The 26,942-nt window shown below is 52.7% G+C and overlaps 2 protein-coding genes across 3 annotated transcripts; both read left to right on the top strand.

Moving 5' to 3' along the window:
* Positions 1 to 560: 560 nt before the first annotated feature.
* LOC102060713 (olfactory receptor 51G2-like) lies at positions 561 to 20,366 on the top strand. 2 transcript variants are annotated; one of them, XM_074533228.1, is made up of 2 exons: positions 561 to 781; positions 18,362 to 20,366. In XM_074533228.1, exon 2 carries the CDS (start codon positions 18,390 to 18,392, stop codon positions 19,362 to 19,364), a length of 975 nt encoding a protein of 324 aa, XP_074389329.1. In that variant the 5' UTR covers positions 561 to 781; positions 18,362 to 18,389; the 3' UTR covers positions 19,365 to 20,366. The 2 variants fall into 2 exon arrangements, with proteins under 2 accessions (XP_074389329.1, XP_074389328.1); XM_074533227.1 differs by lacking the exon at positions 561 to 781 and adding an exon at positions 13,528 to 13,662 and having other exon boundaries at positions 18,362 to 20,362.
* On the top strand, positions 13,527 to 26,896 carry LOC141727183 (olfactory receptor 51E2-like). Its single transcript, XM_074533237.1, has 4 exons — positions 13,527 to 13,662; positions 21,132 to 21,360; positions 22,539 to 22,591; positions 23,168 to 26,896. The coding sequence occupies exon 4, from the start codon at positions 23,207 to 23,209 to the stop codon at positions 24,155 to 24,157; it is 951 nt and encodes a 316-aa protein (XP_074389338.1). The 5' UTR covers positions 13,527 to 13,662; positions 21,132 to 21,360; positions 22,539 to 22,591; positions 23,168 to 23,206; the 3' UTR covers positions 24,158 to 26,896.
* The last annotated feature ends 46 nt before the right edge of the window (positions 26,897 to 26,942 follow it).

Here is a 26,942-nt window from a genome sequence, read left to right as displayed (position 1 = left end):
TCCCTGAGGGGCTGGAAGGGGCTGGGGCTGGAGCAAAGGAGGCTCAGGGGCCCTCGTGGCTCTGCACAAGGCCCTGCCAGGAGGGCACAGCCGGGGGGGTCGGGCTCTGCTCCCAGGGAACAGGGACAGGAGCAGAGGGAGCGGCCTCAGGCTGGGCCAGGGCAGGCTCAGCTGGGACAGCAGCAGCAATTTGCCCATGGAAAGGGAGCTCAGGCCTTGGCAGGGGCTGCCCAGGGAGCTTTGCAGTGCCCATCCCTGCAGGTGTGCCCTGGAGGTGGCACTGAGTGCTCTGGGCTGGGCACAAGGTGCCCATGGGGCACAGCTGGCACTGCATGGGCTGGCAGGGCTGTGCCAGCCCCAGGGATTTGGGGATTCTGAGGGAGAGCAGCTCCAGCTCATGGGCAAGAACACAAACATGAGAAGAACACTGATTATTTTTAATCTGTCTTTTCAGTGTGTTTGTCCTCCTTTGACTCCGACATAATTTCTGTTGCCTGAATTAGTTATTGATGTGTGGGGCTGCTGCAGAGCTGATTCACAGATCAAACACAAATCAGCAGCTCTGAGACGTGCTGAAGATAATGAAATCCATAATATTTCCACTGATTTAATGTACCTACCTCCTTTATTTTCCCCAAGCCTTAGAACACGGAGCTGCAGAGCTGGAATATTTATAAATCTGTGCTGATACAAAAGGAGGTTCCTCAGGAGGCACAAGAGCAAACCTGGCCTATTTCACTGCTGGGTCCCTGGTCCAGCTCCTGCCATGGCAGCCCAGCAGGTAAGAAATCCCTCACCCGGGTGGGCCCTGCTGCCCTGGGGGTCACAGCGTTTGTGGGATCTGGGTTTGCTTCCCCCAAGGTGTCCTCAGCAGCTCTTTCTCCAGCACAGAGCCCACGGCCAAGGAGAAGGGAAAAAATACAAATATCATATTTAAATATATATATATAACACATAAATAAAGTATATAAATAGTCCCTTTTCACACCTGTGGGAGGTTCTCAATTTAGTTGTGCAGGAACTGAGCTTTGCACATAGAGGAAAGGATGGAATGGGTTGTTTTGAAGCTGTTTAGGAACCTCCCTGTACCCAGAGCACTGGATATGGGGGATCATGGGGGAATTTGGGATGCTGAGAGACGAAGTGATAAACTGCACAATCAAATCCAGTGTGGGCTCATTCCTTTGGGGTGTACCTGCTCAGGTGGGGCCCTGCAGACCCTCAGGGCTGTACCTGCTCTGTTTGATGTTTTCTGCCCTTTATAATAAATACATAATATAAACATATAACATAAATATATAATATATAATATATAATATATAATATATAATATATAATATATAATATATCATATATAATATATAATATATAATATATAATATATAAATCATATATCATATATATCATATATATCATATATATCATATATATCATATATATCATATATCATATATTATATTGATTACAAAGGCACCACAATTCCCCACCCCTGGCGGTGCCCAAGGCCAGGCTGGGCATTGGAGCAGCCTGGCACAGTGGGAGGTGTCCCTGCCATGGCAAGGGTGGCACTGGGTGGGATTTAGGGTCCCTCCTATCCCAAATCCCTCTGGAATTCCGTGGTTCCAGGATTTTGTGATGGGTCAGTTCCTGATCCATGTGGAACCACCTGTGCCTGGCATAGGACAGCCCAGAGTTCCTTTCTGGGCACCCTGTACCCCTCATTGCTAAAACCCACCCCAAAACCCACCCCAAAACACATCTGGATCTGCTGTTTGCAAATATGATTTTGCTGTGTGGGTAATGAGTTAATTCATGCCTAATTCAGGAAATGAAGATCTTAATTGGGTTTGTGCTAGAGCTTTCTGCTTCCACAAAGTGTTATTGATTTTCTTCTTCCAAAAATAAATTTCCAGATTATAGGCAGTGGTTGAATGCCAGAGGGAGATGACACCATGGTTAATTGTGGATGATGCTGTGTGCTGTCTGCCTGCGTGTCACTGAGGGCTGTGCTTCAAGGCAAGGAGCAGTCCCAGCCAAGGGCAGCTCCTGGCAGGCTCTGAGAGCCCCATAAACCTGCTCAGCCCTCTATGCAGCCCCATGCACGGCTGTGCTGCAGGAGGAGCAGCATAAACCACAGTTCTGTGTGCTGGGAGCCAGCCTGGCACTGCTGAGGAGCCCCTTTGCTGGGGAACATGAAACAGGAAAGCCTTATCAATATGATTGTCTGGCAAAAGATTTTGAGAATATGGAAACTATAAGTGAGATTGAAATGAAAGCAAGCTGTGAGATCCCTCAGTTACTGAACAACTGGAAAACAATGGTGGGGCTGCTGAAGGTGATCCCCTTTGGATGGAACAACACCCTCTGCTTGCAGACAGGCCCAAGGGTCAGAGCAGACCCTACAGCTTGGCAGAAGGGCCCAAAGAGGAATTTTTAGGGTTTAAATGTAACACAGGATGGTAATGTAATGATTCTTATAGCCTGTATGGAAATGCTATAGGATTTGTATCTTGTACTAGATTGGTTAGCGAGAATCAGAATATTCAACACAGAAGATTTATTGTATTGGAACAGGAACTTCGCTCTCTTATCCTCTTACTCTCTTACCCTTTTTACTCCCTTACTCTCTTATCATCTCACCCTCTCTCCCCCTCTCTTCTCTCTTTACTTCTCTGAGCTGTGGCTGCAGCTCCCAGCAGGGCCCTGCACCCAGGCCCTGTGCAATGAACCCCAAATCCCAGCAGGGCCGTGCACCCAGGCCCTTTGCAATGAACCCCAAATCCCAGCAGGGCCCTTTGCAATGAACCCCAAATCCCAGCAGAGCCCTGCACCCAGGCCCTGTGCAATGAACCCCAAATCCCAGCAGGGCCCTTTGCAATGAACCCCAAATCCCAGCAGGGCCCTGCACCCAGGCCCTGTGCAATGAACCCCAAGTTCCTGACCTGGCTGCAGAGATCTCTCATCTCCATCCATCCCTACTGTCCCACCCCCGATGCTCCTACACCCCTTCCCACCCCAAACCTTACCGTGGGGTCCCAAAGGGAGCTTCTGCCTTGAAAATTGAAATTGGAGTAAGGAACCTTCTGTGCATCTGCTTGGTGCTCATGCCATAGATGATGGGGGTGGGCACAGGGGGCACCCGGATGGAGATGGTGCCCATGGGGATGTGGGCAAGGGGAGCCAGGACCTTCCCAAACCTGTGCAGAATGCCAGGTTCTGGAACCAAGGCTGGAACAGTCCATGCAGTGCCAGCTGTGCCCCATGGGCACCTTGTGCCCAGCCCAGAGCACTCAGTGCCACCTCCAGGGCACACCTGCAGGGATGGGCACTGGGCCCCTGCCAAGGCCTGAGCTCCCTTTCCATGGGCAAATTGCTGCTGCTGTCCCAGCTGAGCCTGCCCTGGCCCAGCCTGAGGCTGTCTGCTTTTGTCCTGGTTTTGTCATAGGATCACAAAATGGTTTGGAACCTCAAAGCCCCGCCAGCCCACCCCTGGCATGGCAGGGACAGCTCCCACTGTCCCCAGTATCCAGCCTGGCCTTGGGCACTGCCAGGGATGCAGGGGCAGCCCCAGCTGCTCTGGGCACCCTGTGCCAGGGCCTGCCCACCCTGCCAGGGAACAATTCCTCATTGCCCAGATCCCACCCAGCCCTGCCCTCTGGCACTGGCAGCCATTCCCTGGGTGCTGTCCCTACAGGCCTTGTTCCCAGCCCCTCTGCAGCTCTCCTGGAGCCCCTCAGGCCCTGGCACACCCCCAGCCCTGGCTGTGCCCTGCCCAAGGTGGGGGACAGGGGCTGGGGGCACCCCCCGACAATGGCAGCAGCACACCATGGTCCAGCTCTGCACCCATCACTCACCACCTGTGTGTGAAACTCATCACATTATCAAAAACCCCTCCAAACACCATTTCTGATTATGAATCAGGAGGTGTGAACCATGGTGGGTGGGGAGGAAGGAAATGAGCTTTAAGGTCCTTTCAACCCATTCTTTGATTCTGTGATGGTTGTGTCAATCCTGTGGCTGCTTTCTTGGTCTCTGCTCTTTTTTTAGAAACCTTTTGTGGATTTTGCTCCCATCCTTGTTTCCTGGTGTGAAGTCCTTCTCTCTGTCTGTATCTCTCTCTAAATATGCTATAGACCCACGTGCAACTACACAGATATAAAATCTATAAAATGCACAGATATAAAATCTATGAAATACACAGATATAAAATCTATAAAATCTCCCTTGCCATAAATCGGGCAGCCAGGGAAGGAAGGCACCAGGGCTGGATCACTCCACTTTCCCAAATGCAAATAAAGGGAAAAGAATCAATGGGAAGGATTCCACTGAGTGATGAATGGAAAAAGATTTTTGCTTTTACAAATAGACTTTAGGTTGGCTGATAAATGAAATTAGACATTGAAAGATGAAAGAAACAGTGGGGAAGAAAAACCCCTAAATTACATAAGAATTAAAAGTGAAAAGGGAGGATTATACATTAGAGGGGAATCTCTGGTATCAGGCGTTTTGGGAAGTCTGAACCTCTCAAGTACCTCAGAAATGGGGAAAAACCCCCTAAATTCCATAAGAATTAAAAATGAAAAGGGAGGGTTGTACATTAGAGGGGAATCTCTGGTATCAGGTGTTTTGGGAAGTCTGAATCACTCAAGTACCTCAGCCAATAGGGAAAGAGAGAAAGGGAAATGTGGCTGGAAAATTGGGATAAAAAGGAGGCTGAGTCCTCCAAAAAACCTGAGAGATCCCAGGGGAATGCCCCATGGCCTCTTCCTTTATCAGAATAAAGTAAAAGGACTCCTCTGTCTCCATTTTGGACATAAACCTCTGATGTTTGTGGATTAATTTTTCTAATACTTCAAGCATTTCTGTGTCGATTCTGTGCTGATGAAAAGGGACCCTGAAAGTCCACCTGGGGCAATAATTACAAATTCCCCTCATCCTCTCAAGTGGTTCATGAGTAGGTGTTGGCTGCCCCGGATACCTGGAAATTTCCAGGGCCAAGTTGGACACTGGGGCTGGAGCAGCCTGGGACAGTGAAGGTGTCCCTGCCATGGCAGGGGTGGCACTGGGTGGGCTTCTGAGGTCCCTCCCACCCAAACCCGTCTGGGATTCTATGAGGAGCCTGAGACAAATTTAAATCAATCTATGATTATAGGAAAAGTTATGCAACAAGTGCTAACTCCCAGGTGATCAGAGACCCACACTGTTATAAATGATCACCCAGAAAAATCCAAATTAATAAATGCGAAAGATTTTATTTTCGCATTTATTTTTGCAAAATACGGTCCTCACAAAGCTGCAGCCAAAGAGGCAGCGTCCAGCCTGGGATTGGTGCTGGGTGAACCTGGATCCGACCTCTACTGCATCAGATCTCCCTCCGTTCACAAATGCCATCTCCAAAGGAGTTATCTGTCCTTGGGCTGCTTGTGGTCAGAGACTCGTTGGATTTTACTATTTTTATAATATACATTTTGTCCTTAAGCACGAATTACTCTATAAGATATATTACAGTGCCCATCTCCTGGTGGTTCCTGCCCTGAACCCCCTGGTGCAGAGCTGGAAAAGAGCCCCAGTGATCCACCCGAGGGACCCAGCTGCAGGGCCAGCATGGTGCCCAAAGCCAGCATCCTCCTTCCATCCCCTCCAGCCTGGAGCCCAGGGTGCCCATTCCCTCATGCCAATGTGAAAAATGCCAATCACTTCGTTTTAAAATTTTAAAAGTTTAATTATAATAAAATGGTTATAAAATTAGTAGTACAATTAGAGTAACAATAATTTGGGAAATTTGGATTAGGACAATATGACACAACAGAAACAGAAAGTTATGGACAGTCTGGGTACCTTTTCTGGGCAAAATAAGCCCCAAAAAGGACCCACGTTAACAGAGGATTAACCCTTAAAAACAATAACCTGTTGCATATTCATACACTTCATACAGGATGCATAAATTCCATTCAAACACAGGATTCTGGCTGGGCAGTGTCAGCTCCTTCCTCTGAATCCTGAGAGCACCTTCGAGGCAGGAAGAAGTTCCTTTCTTCTGATAATGGGGCAATAAATTCTCTTTCTCTGAAAGATTCGGGTGTCCTGTGGCTGCTATCTCGGTGCAAGTACCTCATTCCTTTCTTAAAAAATATCTCACATACATGGTTTCCATTTTAACATTATGTATAACCTAAACTATATTTAACACACTACTTAAAAGAATTAATACAGCATAACTTTCTAACATAACACATCTAATATTCATTTCAATATTTGCGAAAAGCCAATAATAAAATACCCATTTTTCACAACCTCCTGCTGTCCTCTCCAGCCTGGCTGCTCATGGGCAGTATCCCCTCCTGGCAGAAATTCCCATCTCTGTCACCTCTCCGTGGCACAGCACCTCTCCATACCGAGGGATGGGTTGTGACAATCCCCACTAGCCCTCTCCCATGTTGGGATGCCCACTCTCTGGAGGGCCCTGTGGCAGAGCTGCCCTCCCTGCAGGCACAGCAGAGACAGGGCTGCTGGGACAGGATTTCACTGGAATTCACTGCCGAGAGGGGATTTGGTCTCTGCAGAAATACACAGTGTTCCCGGAGCTGTGTTTTTGTTTGCAACGTCCCCGTTCAGTGCAGGCTGTGAAAGTGTCAGTTCCCAGAGCTGTGTGACCCTCTGGGCTCCTCGGCTTTCACTGCACAGCCAGAGTGAGTCACATCTCTGCAGTGATGGAGACAAGAGCTGGTGGGCACAAACCCAGCAATGTGACTGCCGTGTCCTTGGAGGGTCTGCAGGGGAGTGTGTGGGATTTCCTGTCCCATGACACCATCTGCTCAGCCCGTAAACCTTTTGGGAACACCAGGAAAATCTGTCCCAGTGCCCAGGCTCTGCTCCCAGTGAGGACAGGCTGCTCTGGAGGGAGCTCCAGGGAGCCCTGGGTGTGCAGGGCCACCCCAATCAGCCTGGGATGTGTGGGGCTGCAGGGCATGGCCAGTCCTCAGGCACACCGAGGTGCATAAGTGACTGTGCTGGTGTTCACAGGGGTCCCAGGATGAGGGAAGAGATGAGGATCTGACTCCACGTTTCAGAAGGCTTGATTTACTATTTTATGATATATATTATATTGAAACTATACTAAAAGAATAGAAGAAAGAATTTCATCAGAAGGCTAGCTAAGAGTAGAAAAAGAAAGAATGATAACAAAGGTTTGTGTCTTGGACAGAGAGTCCGAGCCAGCTGACTGTGATTGGCCATTAATTAGAAACAACCACATGAGACCAATCCCAGATGCACCTGTTGCATTCCACAGCAGCAGATAACCATTGTTTACATTTTGTTCCTGAGGCCTCCCAGCTTCTCAGGAGGAAAAACCCTAAGGAAAGGATTTTTCATAAAAGATGTGACAAGTGACATGTTTCATACCTGGGCTGCTGGGCTGCCCCTCTCAGAGCAACCAGGGCTCACTGAGGAGCTCACCCCATCCCAGAGCAATCCCTCCTGGTTAACCAGCTTGGAATGGTGTAAAATAATTCTCCCTGCAAGGAGATTCCTGCTGGCTTTGTGCTGCCTGCAGGGTCCTGCCAGGCCCTCTCCTGGTGGGGCTGGGCTCCTCCTCTGGGACATCTCAGCCCAGCCTGCTCCTTATCCCAGGAGGAGAAAGAGAAAGGGAAACCACAGAATCCCAGACTGGTTTGGGCTGGAAGGACCCCAAATCCCACCCAGTGCCACCCCTGCCATGGCAGGGACACCTCCCACTGTCAGTGCCCAGCCTGGCCTTGGGCACTGCCAGGGATGCAGGGGCAGCCCCAGCTGCTCTGGGCACCCTGTGCCAGGGCCTGCCCACCCTGCCAGGGAACAATTCCTCATTGCCAAGATCCCACCCAGCCCTGCCCTCTGGCACTGGCAGCCATTCCCTGGGTGCTGTCCCTGCATCCTTGTCCCCAGTCCCTCTGCAGCTCTCCTGGAGCCCTTCAGGCCCTGCCAGGGGCTCTGAGCTCTCTCTGCAGCTTCTCCTCTCCAGGTGAGCACCCCCAGCTCTCCCAGCCTGGCTCCAGAGCAGCTCTTGGAGCATCTCCATAGTTCCTCTGGCCTGGTTGCAGTAGCCCCATGTCCCTGTTTTGGGGTCCCAGAGCAGGGCTCTCTCCAGCTGGGGTCTCTGGTTCTGCTGCCCTTGCTGTGGGATGGCGCAGGCCTGAGCCGTGGCCCAGGACTGAGCCATGCCCTGTGCCCCCTCGGGGCTCCCCTGGCTCCCAAACCCTGCTGCTCCCCAGCTGTTCCCACTGACAGCCATTCTCTGCCTCCCTTTAATCATTGACAGCACCTCCAGCCTTCCCAGCAGAGCCTGTTTGCTCTGCTCTGTTTGACTTTCCACAGCAGCACCTACAGCAATAATGGACAGGTCAATTTTTCTGCAAGTGCCTGCCAGCTGTCGCTGCCTTTCCCCACCTGCATTTCCCCAGCCCTGGGCCTGCACACTGTATTTGCCACGCCAGAATTCCATTTGGCCAGCAAACAGTCGGAGCTGTCAACATCCCCTTCAGAGCAGCACCAGCACAGGGGTTAGGGCAGGATCTGCAGGATGCTCACAGGGATGGGAAACTTCTGCTCTGAGCCAGGCTGGAGAGGAGAAGGCTCTGCCAGGGCCTGAAGGGCTCCAGGAGAGCTGCAGAGGGACTGGGGACAAGGATGCAGGGACAGCACCCAGGGAATGGCTGCCAGTGCCAGAGGGCAGGGCTGGGTGGGATCTGGGCAATGAGGAATTGTTCCCTGGCAGGGTGGGCAGGCCCTGGCACAGGGTGCCCAGAGCAGCTGGGGCTGCCCCTGCATCCCTGGCAGTGCCCAAGGCCAGGCTGGGCACTGGGGACAGTGGGAGGTGTCCCTGCCATGGCAGGGGTGGCACTGGGTGGGATTTGGGGTCCCCTTCCAACCCAAAGCTCTTGAAGATGATGAATAAATGACACTGCCTCACTTCATTCTTATTCTGACCATCATTTGTGTTCTGTACCAATCTCACATTTTAGCCCCGTGTCTGACATTCCTTTGTTATCAGCTGACCCCACACTGCCCCACCAGAGATTCAGCTGGGCTTGTGGTGATGGATTTGAAAGAGATTTCTTTCAGAGGAAGGACGAAGTGTCTGCAGTAGCATAACTTTCTTACTAGTAAAATCAAAACTTTCATACCTCATCTGCTCGGCAAAAGAAAAAAATGGGTCCTAAGGAGTTAAAGGAGTTAAGGAAACCAGCTCTGACCCAGAGTCTGATCTGGGATACTCTGATGCATTCCACTGAGATATTTGTCCTCTTTGTTGTTTTAGGATCAGCCTCTGAACTCCTCTGCTTCTGTACTTTGGGATTTCACTGTCCTGTGAAGGCCCAGGGCATCTCCTTGGAACCCCACACGGACAGTGTGAGCCTGAGGGCGGTCACATCTTCACTGGCAGAGCTTGCTGTACCTGGGAGCCGGGCATGGGCTGATGTTCTGAGCTGTCTGAGCACACAGAGCCCTCTGTTTGCATCAGGCACCAGCAGGCAGAGCAGCCCTAGCTCTGGGTGAGCAGGTTCCACACATTAACCCCAGCCTGAGAGCACAGCAGAGCATCAGTGAGGCCACACGGCCTGCATGTTTGACATGGGACACCATAGAGGGACAGAGGGCTTTGCACATGATGAGAAACCTCCCTCTTGGAGTTTAGCTGTTTATTGCAGCCCCGAGATGTGCAGGGTGTCTCTGTTTCGGCCCGTGCGTCTGAAGAACGAGGCAGAGCTCTTCACTTTTCGCTCTTGAGGTTGTTTATTAATTCTTATCTATGAAATTTTCTTTCTGCCCAGCTGAGGTCTGCTCAGCAGGGCAGCCAGAAGCACTCTGACCGCCCTCAGGGAGGTGTTGTCTTTTTATACTACCAAAAAAAAAGAAAAATAAAAGCTAGACAAGTTCCCAAGTTCCTCCATCTTGTCCCCAAAACCCCAAAACCTAAAATCTACACTTTCACCCTGTGATACCTTTATTATTATACTATTTAAACTTCTGTAACTTTCAAATCCTCATACAAAGCTAATAATTTGCTCCACAAGTCATAATCAAACCCTCAAGTGTTCTAAGCTGTGTGCCAGAGTCTCCAAACCCCTCAGCAAGAGCCCCAGCAACTTCAAACACCCCAAAAATTGTGCTAAGGTCCGACACCTCCCAAAATGCAGCGTCTGAGTCTCCCCAGACCTGCCCTGGGTGTTGCAGGTTTGGGGCTGCCTGTGAACACCAGGGTGCCCTGGCAGGGGCTGATGGCTTGGTGTGGAGCTCAGCTGCTCTGAGGTGAGCTGAGATGCTCTGTCAGTTCAAACAGGGAAACCTCAAACCAAATCCCAGCCCCAAACCCCCGTCCCAGATCCCAAACACTTCGTTCCCTGAGGGGTGGGACCATGGGAGGTGTTTACAGCTTTTCGGGCCATGCAGAGATAAACTCTCACCTTGAGCTGGTCTGTGGCACCAGCCCCAAAGCAGCTCTCCACGAGCAGCACGGGCTCTGAGATCACTCAGCATCACAGCGCCCATGTGCTGTTATAAATTCCCCTGCATCTTTCTCCTGTCCCTTCTGGAAGCAGAATCATCTGATAATGGTTTGCCAGATTGGATTTTGACCAGTTTGATGACATCCCAGTGATTTGTTTTGGAGAAATCACTGCGGAATTGCAGCCTAATGTTGTTACTGCCTCTCCTCGCAGCTCTGCCCTCATTTCCTCGCGTTGTTAGTGAGATGCTTGCTGCAATATTTTACAAAAATCCCATTAAAACAGAGTGATAAAGGAGAATGGACACACTTGGCTTTATGAGAATGAAACTACTTCAATCTGCAGAACATAAGATCTGTTGAGGAGATCAAAACACGAGCTCTTCTAAACCTTTTCAGAATTATATTCCTGGAAGTGTTCCAGGCCAGGCCGGAAAGGCTTTGGAGCAACCTGGTCTGGTGGAAGGTGGTATCAGGCCCCGTGTCCCTGCTCTGGATCCCTCTGAGGTGCCGCTCTCAGCCTGGCAGGGGTTTGGGCTCTGTTTTCAGCCAGGGACACGCGGGCTGTGCCCCTGAACCTCTCTGCCCTCTCTGCTCAGTGTGGGCAAGCCGAAGCTGCTGTTTGCAGATGTCTCCGGGCTGTTTGATTTTCCATCCCGTGCGCTGAGAATGGAGTCTGCTCCTGTGCAGCCCCACTCCCTGTGCCCCCTGAGCCCCCGCTGGTTATCTCCCTGATGGACCCAGCCAGCCATTAGCTGTGTCAATGTTTGCCCCTGAAAGAAGAGCTCGTTCACTGGCCAGGAGGGCTGCGGGGCCATGGGATCCCATGTGTCACTCATGGCACCACAGAATTGGCTGATTCCCCTTGGCTTTACCTGGGGCTTGTGCTGATCCCAGTTAAAGTCACCATTTAAATTATTAATAATTTTAAATTAAATATATCTTTATATATTAAATAAAAATATTAAAATTTCTTTAATATAGAGAAAAATATATTAAAGAATATTCATAAATTGGTATGTGAGGTCGCTGCTAGCACAAACCTTTCTATGACTTTGATCAAGTAAAAAAGCAGGTTTTAACATGAGCTGAGAGTGGAATTATGGAACCCATCACTGCTGGATGTGGTGGGATCCCAAAGGATGTGCAAAAGGATCAGACAAGTCCACAGGTGAGAGATTTTTTTGTTTCCTATGAACCGCAGTGGCTGAGGTGCTGCTCCGCTCAGGAAACCTCTGAATTGATTGCCAGATGCTGGGGCAGGTGCCAAGGGAATGATAATCTGAAAATGACCTTCCCAAATGGCCATTAACAGCCACTCTTGGTGGCAGCATGGCAGGATGGAGGGTTCTTTGGTTTACTCACTGGAATTGAACTCCAGGCTGGTTTGGCTGCACAGGAACCTCCAAGCCCATCCATTTCAGTCCCTCCACGGGCAGGAGCACCTTTCCCTGGGGCAGGGCGCTCCAGCCTGGCCTGGAACCCTCCCAGGGATGGGGCACAGCTGGCTTTAACCACCCTATTGCACGGTGTGAGACTGTTTGGTCGTACCCCATGTGCTCCAAATCCTGCACTTCCTCTGGCCCACCCTGAGCTCCCCATGGGGATGTCTCCCTGCTGTGCTCCCACCCAGCCTCTCTGGTGGTTTTCTGCTGAACTCCCTTTCCCAGGGGTACTGCTGAGTGTGGGGAGGGTGTGAGCAGCTTCCAGCTGTTTTCCCATCTTCAGGAAAGCAACAGGAGCTTTCCCAGGAGCCAGCTGGGATGGGCACAGCTCCCTTGGCACCGCAGCGGGTGCTGGAAGTGTTTGTGCTTTGAGGCTGGGCCAGTGCCCATAAACTGAGCCTGCAGGGCAGAGTTCAGCGGGTCAGGGCTGGGAGGAGTGTGGGAAGGGATGTGAGGAGGGAGGGAAAAGGGCTGGAGGCTTGGTCAGGGAATCCCACAGAATCCCAAATCCCTGGGGCTGGCACAGCCCTGCCAGCCCATGCAGTGCCAGCTGTGCCCCACGGGCACCTTGTGCCCAGCCCAGAGCACTCAGTGCCACCTCCAGGGACACCTGCAGGGATGGGCACTGCAAAGCTCCCTGGGCAGCCCCTGCCAAGGCCTGAGCTCCCTTTCCATGGGCAAATTGCTGCTGCTGTCCCAGCTGAGCCTGCCCTGGCCCGGCCTGAGGTTGATGCTCTTGTCCTGTCCCCCCATGTGAAAACCTTTACAAGACCCCATCCCTGGAGGTGCCCAAGGGAGGCCTGGCCCTGGCACTCGGTGCCCTGGGCTGGGGACAAGGTGGGGTTTGGGCACAGGTTGGACTCAGTGGTCCTGGACACTGCTCCAGTCTCAGTGATCCCAGGATTCTGTGAATTTCCTGGTGTCCATGGAGGGCAGTGCCCCAGCACAGAGGTGGCATTTAGGGCCAGGGGCTGCATTTTCTACCGACGCCTCACATGAGACAAACCCATTTGCACTCCCTGGCCTGGTTCAGGCACAGAAACTCTGGTTAAATTCAGTTTCCATCCCGCAGCTGAGAGGGCAAAGATAAACTTATTGCCGCCAGACATCTTGACACGGATGGCTCCTGGGCCACCCCAGGGGACACCTGGGGCTGTGTTTGCCTTCGTGACATCCAGTTTGTTTTTATTGTGCAATAGATTCTGATTTTAATTAAGCATTTGGTGTCTCACCGGTCAAGGGGAGACAGCCAGAACTTCCCCTCTGTCATTCCCTGGGAGCGATGCTGCAAGCACTCCTCTTGCAAAATTTATGACTTCCACCACAGATTTACCCTCCCAATAAAAATTATGTGCATTGCCAGTGCTGTGGCTGCAGCAGTGGCAGCCATAAATCACCGGGAGCCATAAACATGTCACCAGCAAACTATCAGGAGAAAATCCTGCCTGCTGGGCGAGCAGCATAAATGGAAATGCTCATTTGCTGCACACACTCCTCCCGCTGCTTGCGCACGGGAGCGCGGCTCAGGCTCGGCTGAGTGGGCAGGGGCGGCGTTAAAAGGGCTGCCCTGGGGACAGGGACACGGACAGGGACAGGGGCAGAGACAGGGACAGAGGCAGGAGCAGGGACAGGGGCACGGACACGGACATGGACATGGACATGGGCACAGGATCTCCCTCTGCTCCTCGACACGACTGAGCCTTCACTGGCCCCAAAGACCCAACACCTCTGGTAAGTGCAGGCACCTACCTCCCTGAGCCCTTGGGTGGGACAGTGACACAGGTGGCAGCTGTGTCCCAGTGCTGCTTCCTGAGCCCCTCTGGTGGGACAGTGACACAGATGGAATCTCTGCCCCTGAGCCCTTTGAGTGGGACAGTGACACAGGTGGGACAGTGACATGGATGGGAGCTGTGCCCCAGGGCTGCTCCCTGAGCCCCTTGGGTGGCACAGTGACACCAGTGGTCCCTGTGTCCCCAGTGCCACTCAGGTGGTCCCCATGTCCCCAGTGTCACTCGGGTGGTTCCCCACATTCCCAGTGTCACTCACTGGTCCTCATGTCCCCAGTGCCACTTGCTGGTCCCCATGGCCCCAGTGCCCCTCGGGTGGTCCCCATGGCCCCAGTGCCAGTCGGGTGGTCCCCGTGGTGGCCGTGGGTGGGCTGTGTGGAGGGAGGGGCTGTTGCCATCTGTTGCCATCTCCTGTGGTGTCCATGGGCTGTGGCCAGGTGTGCCATCCAGCTGCTCTCCCACTCCTGGGGCCATCTCAGCCGTGGCAATGTCCCTGGCCATGGTCCCTGTCCTGTCCCCAGTGTCACCAGGCAATGGGGCTCTCTGGGAGCTGCGTCGCCAGCGTCCCCCTGCTGACCTGTTGGTTTTCCAAAGCTCCAGCCCTGATCCTGCTCCCTTGGCTGAGCCCTCACCTGGTGCCTGGGCAGGCAGTGATGCTGCTGTGAGCACAGCAAGGTCTCCTCTGTGGGGAGAAGCAGAGCTCTGAGCCTGCCCCAGCCCCAGCCCCCAGGGCCCTGCTCCTGCCCTCACTGACAAGAACCCATAAAACACCAGCATTTGTGTTACTGCTGAGCATTAAGGTCAGAGACAGGCAAAAATCAGGAGGTGGCTTTAGAGGCATGACAAGGAACACCGTGTCCTCCATGGGGGCTCTGCCCTGGAGCCTGGCCTCTTCTCCCAGGCAGGCTGGGCTGCTCCAGGGGAGCAGGAGCCCCTCAGCACTGGACAGGAGATACCCTGTGCATTGTGGATGGCTCAGCAGCCCCCTTCCAGGGCTGACACCAACCCTGAACTCAGCATCCCCCTGGGATGGGAATGGGAGGCTGGCTGCTCCCCAGGGCTCGGCTGCACAGCAAAGGGGCAGTGCCCATCCCTTACTGCCAGCCAGGACATCTTTTCCAATCTGGTTCTGTGGCTCTGTGATTCTGTGACAGACACTGCTGTGAGCTGAGCTGTGAGGTACCTGCACACACAGAAATGCACAGAAACAGGAACAAGCCTGCCTGGTTGTTTATGTATTTCACACATTGTATGTGTGTGTATTTATACAAATCCCTTACACACACACATGGGACATGGAGAGGTAAAACCATCTGGGAATGGAATCTGTAATGTGTTGGGGCACAAAATAAACAAGAGTAGCTCAGGGGGGAGCAGAGTGAATAAATCCTGAAGTTCTGAGTGACTGCTACACTGTGGTGGGAATTGGACAAAGTCAGGTTTCAGGGAAGGTTTTCTTATAAGTGAAGCATCTCCTACAGACCCAGGCAGCTCTCAGCTGTCCCCTCTTTCCTTGGTGCTCCAAGAGTCTCTTTTGCCATGTCCATATTCCTGAGGAGCTGTTGAATCTCAGTGTCTCTGAGAGTTCTGGGTGCCTGCCAGAAGCTGTGCTCGGGGTCACAGGCCTGCACACACTCAGACTTTTTAGGTTTTTAACCCAGGCCCCAGTTGCAGCAGTCAGCAGAGTTAATTCAGTGCTCAGATCACAGGATTGTGAAATGGTTTGGGTTAGAAGGGACCTCAGAGCCCACCCAGTGCCATGGCAGGGACACCTCCCACTGTACCCAGGGTCCAGCCTGGCCTTGGGCACTGCCAGGGATACAGGGGCAGCCCCAGCTGCTCTGGGCACCCTGTGCCAGGGCTGCCCACCCTCCAGATGCTGCTGCATTGGCAGAAAGGGGCAGCTCTTGCCTTTGGGGGCTCTGAGCCAGCAGTGAGGAGCAGAGGTACCATGGGCAGTTTGCTGTGGTACCTCCAGGCTCTGTGGAGCATCAGGGGATGGATGCAGCAGCTGCCCCAAGTCCCCCGTGCTGCCCAGGGTCCCCTGAGGAAGGGCTCAGATTGTCCCTTCAGCACCTGGCACTGCAGGGCAGGGTGGTTCTGATGCCAACACGTGGCTCTGCCCTGCCTGCAGAAAACCAGATGGTTTGGGGCTTTCCCCAGCTCCCATCAGTAATGTGCTGCCCTTTCCCTGGAGCAGGAAGATGTCTGTCCTTGCTAAGCTGCAGGATTTATTGTCACATTAGACTCTCAAGCTGAGAATCTAATGAAGAAAATCATATTAGGACCCTAATAAATACGTCATGGAAGAACTGTCTGTAATCAAAGATGAGCTGTGTTTCAGCAAATCCTCTGGCTCACAATCCAGGCACACTGCTGTATCCTGAGGAAGGTGCAGGAGCACTGAAGTCACAAATACTTTTTTGCTTTAGTTAGCTCATTTTTTGGCATTAATTAGCTCTTCTTGACTGCATTGCACCTTTGCTGCTATCTCCCACCCACCCAGTGGGTCACTGAGGGGCTCAGGGACCCTGCAGCCTCTGCAGCACTGTCACAGGACATGCAGGATGTGCCAAGGCTCAGAGGTTCATTGGATCATTCATGTTGGAGAGCAAACAGGCCAACAGGCGTCCCAGGCCCCACACTGAGCCTGTGGATGTGTCTCGGAAGGTTGCAGTTTATTGCAGCCCTGGGACGTGTGCAAAGTCTCTGTTTTGGCCTACACGTTTGAAGAATGAGTCGGAGCTCTTCAGTTCTCGGTCTCAGAGTTGTTTATTGTTCCTTATCTATAAAAATTTTTCTCCTGTCCAGCCGAGGTTCACTCAGCAGGACAGCCAGAGGCACTCTGCCTGCCCTAGGGGTGGTGTTGTCTTTTTATACTGCAAACTACGTAAAACATGTTTACAATTACTTTCCAATAGCTATCACCTGTATTAAACAGTGAGCTTCTACTCTAAACCAATCTGTAAGTGCCACCATCACAGCAGAAGATAGAGGTAGAGGAGAAGAAGAAGAAGAAGAAGAAGAAGAAGAAGAAGAAGAAGAAGAAGAAGAAGAAGAAGAAGAAGAAGAAGAAGAAGGAGAAGAAGAAAGACTGGACACACCCAAGTCCCTCCATCTTGTCCCCAAAACCCCTATTCTAAAAAACCCCAAAATCTACTTTTTCATCTAGTGATAATTTTATTATTACACTACCTAAACTTCTGTGTCTTTCAGGTCTTCATACAAAGCTGGTAATTTTCTCCACGGGTCATAATCAAACCCACAGGTGTTCTGGGCTGTGTGCCAGGGTCTCTGAGGCCCCTGGCAGGGGTCCCAGCAACTCTGGACACCCAGAGGGATGTCCTGAGTTCTGACAGGCGTGCAGGATTTTGCTCATTTATTCCCTTCCCCCTGGCAGGAAGGCTGTGGAAAGAGCAGGACTTGGCTGTGAGTACCCCTGAAAATCCACCTTGCGCAGGGAACCACCTCCTGAGCTGAGAGCAGCAGGGTGTGAGTGGCTGATTCTCTGTGCTGCTGGAAATAGTGGAATCCCAGGCTGGGTCAGGCAGGGAGGGGCATACAGACCATCCTGTTCCACCCTGCCACAGGCAGGGACCTTCCACTGGCCCAGGCTGCTCCAAGCTGGCACTGAACACTTGCAGGGACGGGGCAGCCACAGGTTCCCTGGGAACCCAGGGCCAGTGCCAACAAATTTTGCATTTGTTTGCAGTGTTGATTTCCTAAATAGGAAGTGTCAGGGTTAATCTTTCACAATTTTCACACCTTTTGATATCCACTTGGCATAAAAAAGCAGCCTTGGCTTAGCAGATTGGTCGTGCTTGGGATGAGCATGGAAAAGGCATTTGCTCACTCCACAGAGCATCTCAAACCCTGGAATTTGGGGATGACTCTGAAACGGTGGAATTGTTTCCTTTTCATTTTAAAGCATTTCAAGTATTTCTTTTTTCCCCCCTCTTTATCAACAAAAGCTGTCCATCCTTTTCCTTCAGTTTGGGGTTTAATGGGTGAACAGGAGCGTAGCTGTGTGTTTGGGGTTACATGGGTGAACAGGAGCTGTGTGTTTGGGGTTTAATGGGTGAACAGGAGCTGTGTGTTTCCCTCAGTTTGGGGTTACATGGGTGAACAGGAGCTGTGTGTTTGGGGTTACATGGGTGCACAGGAGTGTAGCTGTGTGTTTGGGGTTACATGGGTGAACAGGAGCTGTGTGTTTCCCTCAGTTTGGGGTTACATGGGTGAACAGGAGCTGTGTGTTTGGGATTACATGGGTAAACAGGAGCTGTGTGTTTCCCTCAGTTTGGGGTTACATGGGTGCACAGGAGTGTAGCTGTGTGTTTGGGGTTACATAGGTGAACAGGAGCTGTGTGTTTCCCTCAGTTTGGGGTTTAATGGGTGGACAGGAGCTGTGTGTTTGGGGTTATATGGGTGAACAGGAGCTGTGTGTTTCCCTCAGTTTGGGGTTACATGGGTGCACAGGAGCTGTGTGTTTGGGGTTACATGGGTGAACAGGAGCTGTGTGTGGCACCGTTCCCAGCCAGCTCAGGGATCCCTGCAGAGGCTGGTGGGCCACTGGAGGGATGTGCAGCTCCTCTGCTCAGCACAGAGTCCAGCACTGTGGGGTTTGTGTCGTTGGTTTGTTTTAGGTCTAGGCCATGTGAGAGCTGAGCTGGGATGGAGCATGACTCACACACCCCCTGGGAATTCAATGGCTCCTTCCATCAGCCTTCAGCTTTCCTCATGATGGGCATCCCAGGCCTGGAGGCCCTCCACCCCTGGATCTCCATCCCTTTCTGTGCCCTGTACCTCTCTGCTCTGCTGGGGAACTGCGTGATCCTGTTCATCATCAGGAGGACCCCGCGCCTGCACGAGCCCATGTACTATTTCCTGTGCATGCTGGCCCTCACGGACCTGGGGCTGGCCCTGTGCACCCTGCCCACCACGCTGGGCCTCTTCTGGTTCGGCGCGCGCCGCATCGGCTTCGATGCCTGCCTTGCGCAGATGTACTTCATCCACATCCTGTCCTTCATCGAGTCCTCCGTGCTGCTGGCCATGGCCTTCGACCGCTTCATGGCCATCTCGCACCCGCTGCGGCACGCGGCCATCCTCACCAGGAGCACCGTGCTCAAGATAGGCCTGGCCATCGTGCTCAGGGGCGTGCTCTCGCTGCTGCCCATCCCCTTCCTGCTCCGGAGGCTGACCTACTGCGGCAGGACCGAGCTGTCCCACTCCTTCTGCTTCCACCCCGACATCATGAACCTGGCCTGCGCTGACATCAAGGTCAACGTCTTCTACGGCATGATCGTCCTCCTGTCCACCGTGGGCACGGACTTCATCTTCATCGTGCTCTCCTACATCCTCATCATCAGGACCTTGCTCAGCCTCACCACCAGGGAGGAGTGCCTGAAGGCCCTGAACACCTGCGTGTCCCACATCTGTGCTGTGCTCGTGTTCTTCATCCCCATGATCGGGCTGTCCATGATCCATCGCTTCGGGAAGAACGTCCCTCCCCTGGTGAACACCTTGGTGGCCTACACCTACCTCGTCATCCCCCCTGCCCTCAACCCCGTCATCTACAGCATCAAATCCACCCACATCCGGGAGGCCCTGCTCAGGGCCCTGTGCAGGAAGCGGGGCTCTCACTGGTAGCTTCCTCCTCCAGAGGTTCTGCCAGGAGGTGCTGATGGACTGGGCTGTGTGTCAGAGCTCTGGGACTGGGCTGTCTGTCTGTCAGACCCCTAGGATGGGCTGTCTGTCAGCTCTCTGGGACTGGTTTCTCTGTCAGACCCCTGGGGCTGGTTCCTTGCTCAGAGCTCTTGGCCTGGTTTCCCACCCAGAGCTGGTGGATTGCTCTCTTGGTGCTCCATCCATGCAGGTCGCTGCCAGAGGAAAGAGCTGCAGATCCCCTGGGGGGCTGTCCCCCAGCCCAGAGCTGTGAGCTTTCATGTTGAGTCCTGGCATGGTGCTTTCCTCCCTTCCTGCACAGAGCACTGTTGGGGGCCCAGAGCACTCTCAGCCCCTCTGAAAAACGTGCTCAGCCATCTCCCATGTGTTCAGAGTGCCGTGCCCATCCCCAGTGAGAAAACAGCTGCTTGTGCATCTCTTTTGGAAGCCTTTGAGTCTTACCAGCATGCCAAGTCTAATTAATGTCCCATTCATTGTTCTGCATTGAGTGTCATGTATGTGCAGCATCTGCAATAAAATCCATCTATTCCTTGTGAAAGGTCATAAGATTTGAGGGAGCCTTTTTTGTGTCTGTATGATGCAGAAAGATGAGGTTGGAGCTGCCTAAACTCTTCAGGGTGTGCTGCAGATGAGTGGGGCTGGATGAGCCAGATGTGTGTCTGGATGGGCTTGGGGGTTTGCTGGGGCTTGAAGCTCTCCTGCAAACAAAGAGAAGAGTTCAAACACATGGTAGGAATGGCTAAATTTCCTGACAGTCAGGCCCACATGGTGCTGCTGCCTTCCCTCTGAGCTCTGCTGGTGCTGGCTGTGCCCCTCAGGGATGGGAGGAGATCCCCAGGGGTACCCAAAGGTGGGAGATGCAGCATGCCCAGCACCTCCTTGCTCTGCTGCGGGCTGGGTCTGACCAGGCAGGCAGAAGTTTCATGGTTCCTCATGGTTCTCCTGGCTCCCACAGAGGAGCTAGGTCTGATCAGGCAGGCAGAAAGGTTTGATGGTTCTCCATGGTTCTCCTTCATGGTTCTCCTGGCTCCCACAGAGGAGCTGGGTGTCAGCTGGCCAGGCAGAAAGATTTCATGGTTCTCCATGGTTCTCCTGGCTCCCACAGGCAGAGTAAAGTGTCCCAAAGTCACAGAACAGAATCACAGAACCACCAGGGTTGGAAAAGCTCTCACAGACCTGTGACTGATCCCCCACCTCGTCACTCACATCAGAGCACTGAGAGCCACCTCCAGCTGTAAATATTTCACTCTCCAAATGGCAGAGCTGTAGTTCTGTTATCTCAAACCACCTTTTGGCCAGTCTGGAGCATGGTGGAGCTGAAGCAACAACAGTCAGTGTTTGCCTGGGAGGGATGAAGCTGCAAAGGCACCAGGACAGGATCCCAGCCCTGGACTGTCCTGGTTTGCCTGGCACTGAGCACTTCACCAGCCCAGATCAGACTCTCTGTTCTGCTCCACATGTGCTGTAGCTGGATAGAAAAAAACTGAGAGAAAAAAATGATGCGGAAACAGCTCCATAAACCAGCAGCAAGAGGGCAGGGAGGATTCCTGAGGGGAGGATTCCCAGGCCACTGCCTGCTCTGCGCTGTGCTCATTATCTCACTGTGTCCCAGGGTCCCTGCCCAGGGTGAGACACCAACAACCAGGAGCTCAGCCTGGGGAGCAGCTCCCACTGGCACTGGGAAGGGGAGAGCTCTGCTCAAATACCTCTGACCTAAACTGGAGCTTGCAGGAGAAATGAACAGAAGAGAACAACAGCCAGGAGAGGAGAGCTTTGCTGTGGAGAGGCCTGGCATGCAGCATCCTCACACGGGACTCTGAAATTGAGAATTCTGAGAAGATTCTGAGTCTGCTCCCATTCTGAAAACTTCCAGAGTTCATCCCTGGATGGCTGTGTTTCCTGGATGCTGCTGTTCTGCAGGACAGCTCTGAAACAAAAACCCTGAGGAGCCTCTGCCACAGTAAGGAAATGTTTGTGGGGAGTTGGAGGGCAAAGTGTGGGGCATTTATCAGCACATCTGTCAGCACAGCTGGAGAGCAGGGTGGAGGGGCAATGAAAGAGGGAGCAGGCCCTGGCACAGGGTGCCCAGAGCAGCTGGGGCTGCCCCTGCATCCCTGGCAGTGCCCAAGGCCAGGCTGGACACTGGGGCTGGGAGCCATGGAAGGTGTCCCTGCCATGGCAGGAGAAGGAATAGGATGAATTTCAAGGTTCCTCCCAACCCAAACCATTCCAAGGTTCTTCAGTGAGGTGGGGATTGGTCAAAGGTTGGACTCAATGACCCTGGATTTCCAACCTCAGTGATTCTGTGGGTTACTGCTGGGGGTGCTGCTTGGGTCCCCCTAGGAAAATAAATCTGCATTTCCTGGTGTTTCAAAGGCATGGATGCAGCCTCCATCTCTACAGAATTCCAGGCCCTCACAGCACCTGCTCTGCCCACCAGCAATCCCAAATCCTGAGCCACTCATGAAAACCTGACTCATTTATCAGTGCCAGAGAATTAGAGACGAGCTGCAGCAACAGGGGTTGTTTCCGTGCCTGTCCCACAGCCCCACTCCCTCAGGGAAATGATCAGGAGGGCAGGATTTCCCAGTGGGACTCAGGTAACTCCATCAGGGCAGACAGCTGAGGTGCCTCAGTACTTGCTGGTGATTTCTGGGGCTCCTTGTTCATTCTGTTTGTGTCTAAATCCAAGTGCTTGGCTGACAGCGCCATCCCTGGAATAGATTTTGGGCACGGTGACAGCAGCAGTCCTCCCACACTGAGTGTAAATCGGGTATAAAAAGCTACAATGTGAGTGCTCCTTGTTATACATCCGAGATGGAAAAGCCCCACACCAGGAGAATAAAGCCCGGTGCTATTTCAGTTCGTCAGAACAGATGTGCAGTAAAAACCCCATGTTTCACAACCCAACATTTCTTATAGAATTACTCCATTAATAACCTGCAGGGCTTGCCATAGAGCCACTTTGCATGGTTGATTTGCACAGATTGGGCACAAAGGAACAACCAGAAAGCTCAGGTTGAGCCTGACCTTGTGCTGCCCATCCAGGGCAGGAGGGATGGTGGGTTTATTCCAGGTACTAGCTTGCTGCCTGAAAATAGAAAGGTACCTAAAGCAAAGCTTTTTCTGTATCTTCAGGCCATCATCCTTGGATCACAGCACTCCTGGAAAACCTACAAATACAGAAAAAGGTAAATAATCTGATTATTTTCTTCTCCAGATATTCTGGTTTTTCCATACATGTTTTTCATAGGATGAAAATCCGATTTGTATGTGCAAAAACATTTGAAAGATCCCTGTCTTCCTGTGCCTGTGAGCTGCTCTGGGGAGGGCTGGGTCGTGGGAGGCAGCACTGCCAGCTCCAGCCTCACTGAGCACATTTCTGACAGGCCACCACAGAACATATGGAAAAAATCAGGCAGCACTGAAGTATTGCAGAAAGCACTGAAAATCTGCCGGGGTTTTTTGTTATAATTTTTAATTTTGTCCTTTAAAAAGAAAAGCAAACAAGTTCAGCTGATGGGTTTATAATTGAAAAGGTTGATTTTACGGTGTTCTGCCTTTTAGAGAATTCAGGCAATTCCTGAACTCAAATGTCAGCATTTTGTCAGCGCATATGTTGCTGCTCAGAGCCATAACGGGGTAAAAATCCCGGAGAGGAGCTGCTCCATCAGCGCGGCAGCTCCGAGCATCCCCGGAATGGCCCTGTGGGATCGAGAGCCATGGGAAAGGGCTCGTAAACCGTCCCCTTTGTGTTTCCCCCGCAGCAGGAGGCGCCGGGCCTGGCATGAGCGTCCCTGGGGGCCATGCCCTTCTCCAACAGCTCTGAGCTCAGCCCGTCCTTCGTGCTGGCCGGCCCGCCGGGGCTGGAGGGAGCGCACTCCTGGCTGCCCGCGGTGCTGTGCGCAGCCTACGTGCTGGCCATGCTGGCCAACGGCGCCGTGCTGCTGGCCGTGCGCGCCGAGCCGGGCCTGCACGCGCCCATGTACTTCTTCCTGTGCATGCTGGCCGCCATCGACCTGGCGCTGGCCTCGGCCACCGTGCCGCGCACCCTCTGCCTCTACTGGCTGGGCAGCCGCCGCATCGGCTTCGGCGCCTGCCTCACGCAAATGTTCCTCATCCACGCGCTCTCGGCCGCCGAGTCCACCGTGCTGCTGGCCATGGCGGCCGACCGCTACGTGGCCATCTGCCACCCGCTGCGCCACGCCGCCGTGCTCGACGGCCGCGCCACGGCCAAGGTGGGGCTGCTGGCCCTGGCGCGCGGCGTGCTCTTCTTCCTGCCGCTGCCGCTGCTGCTGCTGCCGCTGCCCTTCTGCGGGCCCCGCCGCCTGTCCCACTCCTTCTGCCTGCACCAGGACGTGATGAACCTGGCCTGCGCCAACACCACCCCCAGCGTGGTGTACGGGCTCACCGCCATCCTGCTGGTCATGGGGCTGGACGCCGTGCTCATCTGCCTCTCCTACCTGCTCATCCTCAGGGCCGTGCTGCGCCTGGCGGCCTGGAGGGAGCGGCTCAAGGTGTTCGGCACCTGCGTCGCCCACATCTGCGTGGTGCTGGCCTTCTACGTGCCCCTGATCGGGCTCTCCGTGGTGCACAGGTTCGGCAAGGACCTGGCACCGCTGGTCCACATCATCATGGGCAACGTCTACATCCTGGTGCCCGCTGTGCTCAACCCCATCATCTACGGGGTGAGGAGCAAGCAGATCCAGAGGACGATCCTGAGCTTGATCCGCGTCACCGACAGAGCTCCCCGGTGACCCGAGCCCAGCCGCTGCCCCGTGTCCCCACCCTGGCTCACCGGGTTTTACATCAGAGCCTTTGGTGCCAGACTGTCCTCTCCGTGTGCTCTGAGTGGTGGCCACCAGGCTTGTAAACTCCTCCCGAGAGTGTTGGCCCTCACCAGACTCACAGAGAAATGACTGCAATGATCTAAACCAAATCCCAATCTCACCAAACTCAGAGAGAAATGACTGCAATGATTAAATCCAATCCCTATCACACCAAACTCACAGAGAAATTACTGCAACGATCTAAACCCAGTCCCACTCTCACCAAACTCACAGAGAAATGATTGCAATGATCTAAACCCAATCCCAATATCACCAGACTCAGAGAGAAATTACTGCAATGATCTAAAGCAATCCCAGTCTCACCAAACTCAGAGAGAAATGGCTGCAATGATTAAATCCAATCCCTATCACACCAAACTCAGAGGCAAATGACTGCAATGATCTAAACCCAATCCCAACCTCACCAAACTCAGAGTAATGACTGCAGTGATCTAAATCCAATCCCACTCTAACCAAACTCAGAGAGAAATGACTGCAATGATTTAAATCCAATCCCACCCTCACCAAACTCAGAGAAATGGCTGCAGTGATCTAAATGTAATTCCAATCTCACCAAACTCAGAGAAATTACTGCAATGATCTAAACCCAATCCCAGTCTCACCACACTCAGAGAGAAATTACTGCAATGATCTGAACCCAATCCCAACCTCACCAAACTGAGAGAAATTACTGCAATGATCTAAACCCAATCCCAATCTCAGCACACTCAGAAATTACTGTAATGATCTAAATCCAAACCTGGCAGGATCCACAAGAAGGGAAAAGTGACTCAGCAAACTCACACAGATGTCCTAACATTGCTCCTCTTGGTTCCCTTCTCACCTCTAACCATGGCAGAGCAGAGAAAATCCTGGATGTTTGGGATGATTTAGTTAATTCCTTGTTTTCACATTGAGTACAGTCACATACCAGAAGTATTGCCAGAAAGCTTGCATATAACATCATTCTTTAAGTAAAATAATTACAGGACGCCTGTCCAAAGTGACATTACAGATGCAGAAATGCATTTCAGAGAAAGAACATCCACCTCTGTGGTCTTGTTCTGACCTGCTGGGTGCTCTGTCAAGACCCCTCAATCTCCTCATAGCAGATACTGTGGAAAAACTTCAGACTCAGAGTTACTGGTAGCACTTGTAAAAAATAATTCAAATTAGTAATTGTATTCAATAAAATGAAAATGTCTCAAGGGAAAAAAATAAGCAAGTTGTAAATGTCAGTGATGATTCCAAGCTGAAGGAAGTCTCGTTGCCAAGCCAAAGGTGTTCCACACTGGGAATTCCTAAAACGTAGTCCTGTCACTAGCACCACTGAGCAGAGTGTGGCACCATCCCCTGGCACTTGGAGAGGTGTGGATGGATTGATGGGAACCCTCTCAGTGCGCTCATTACCATGAGCTGGGGTTTCACACTCCAGGTGGAATCAGGGATGTTCCCATGGGGGCAGACACAGAGATCCCTCAGGGAGGGGCTGCAGGGCTGAGCTCCCCTTTGGTCACCCTGGGTTTGGCTGCCCAGGGGTGGCACCGGGGGGCTGCAGCAGCCCTGCTCTGACCTGCACTCCGTCAGACCCCAGGGTCTGTGTTAGCATCCCAGAACCCCAAATCCCTGCGGCTGGCACAGCCCTGCCAGCCCATGCGGTGCCAGCTGTGCCCACCTTGTGCCCAGCCCAGAGCACTCAGTGCCACCTCCAGGGCACACCTGCAGGGATGGGCACTGCAAAGCTCCCTGGGCAGCCCCTGCCAAGGCCTGAGCTCCCTTTCCATGGGCAAATTGCTGCTGCTGTCCCAGCTGAGCCTGCCCTGGCCCAGCCTGAGGCCGCTCCCTCTGCTCCTGTCCCTGTTCCCTGCGAGCAGAGCCCGACCCCCCCGGCTATGCCCTCCTGGCAGGGCCTTGTGCAGAGCCACGAGGGCCCCTGAGCCTCCTTTGCTCCAGCCCCAGCCCCTTCCAGCTCCTCAGGGATTCTGCAGCCCCTTCCAGCTCCTCAGGGATTCTGCAGCCCCTTCCAGCTCCCTCAGGCATTCTGCAGCCCCTTCCAGCTCCCTCAGGGATTCTGCAGCCCCTTCCAGCTCCCTCAGCCATTCCCCATGGTCTGGCTCTCCAGGACAGAGGCCAGCTCCCAGAGTTCAGGGTCCTTGTCCCTTGTCCATCTCTAGATGGGAGATGTCACCAAAGGCTCTGCCAGGCCCCAGTGCTGCAGTGTTTGGCGCAGTTTGGTGCAGTTTATTCCCAGTTCCAGCCAATGCTGAGGGCAAAACAAGCCTCATTTTTGTAGTCTGTGCTGGTACAGCTTCAGTCTTGGCATAACCTTTTCTGCTAAATCCAACCCCAATTTATTTCAAAATAAATTCTTTCATTTAGGCGAGTTGCAAACGGTTCTCATCTGGGACTTCAAGGCAATTCTGTTCCCTGTCATTTTTGGCATATTCTGGTTTAATAGAGCTTGGAAGGGTAAAAATAATTCGTAAAAATGAAAACAATCTGTACCTGCCTAATGTGATTTGGGAAATGTGAATGAATTTTTCAGAGGCATTATGGGTCTAAACCCTTTTCAGGTGGCCATGGCACTGAGAAATGGCTCCTGCTCATTCCCCATATGTTCCTTTATTTCCTCTTGTGCTGAGAAAAAAATTAATAAAGAAAAATGAATGAACCACCCCGGAATGCTGTATTGTATTTTCTAGTCATTTATTTC

The sequence above is a fragment of the Zonotrichia albicollis genome, chromosome 2, assembly GCF_047830755.1.
Source record: "Zonotrichia albicollis isolate bZonAlb1 chromosome 2, bZonAlb1.hap1, whole genome shotgun sequence".
In the NCBI taxonomy this organism is placed as follows: Eukaryota; Metazoa; Chordata; class Aves; order Passeriformes; family Passerellidae; genus Zonotrichia; species Zonotrichia albicollis.
Note: the sequence above shows the minus strand (reverse complement) of the source record. Positions and strands in the feature narration are given on the sequence as shown.

Bases quoted from the DNA above. Each gene is read 5' to 3' on its own strand.
- LOC102060713 (XM_074533228.1), top strand. From the start codon at position 18,390: ATGGAGCATGACTCACACACCCCCTGGGAATTCAATGGCTCCTTCCAT.
- LOC141727183 (XM_074533237.1), top strand. From the start codon at position 23,207: ATGCCCTTCTCCAACAGCTCTGAGCTCAGCCCGTCCTTCGTGCTGGCC.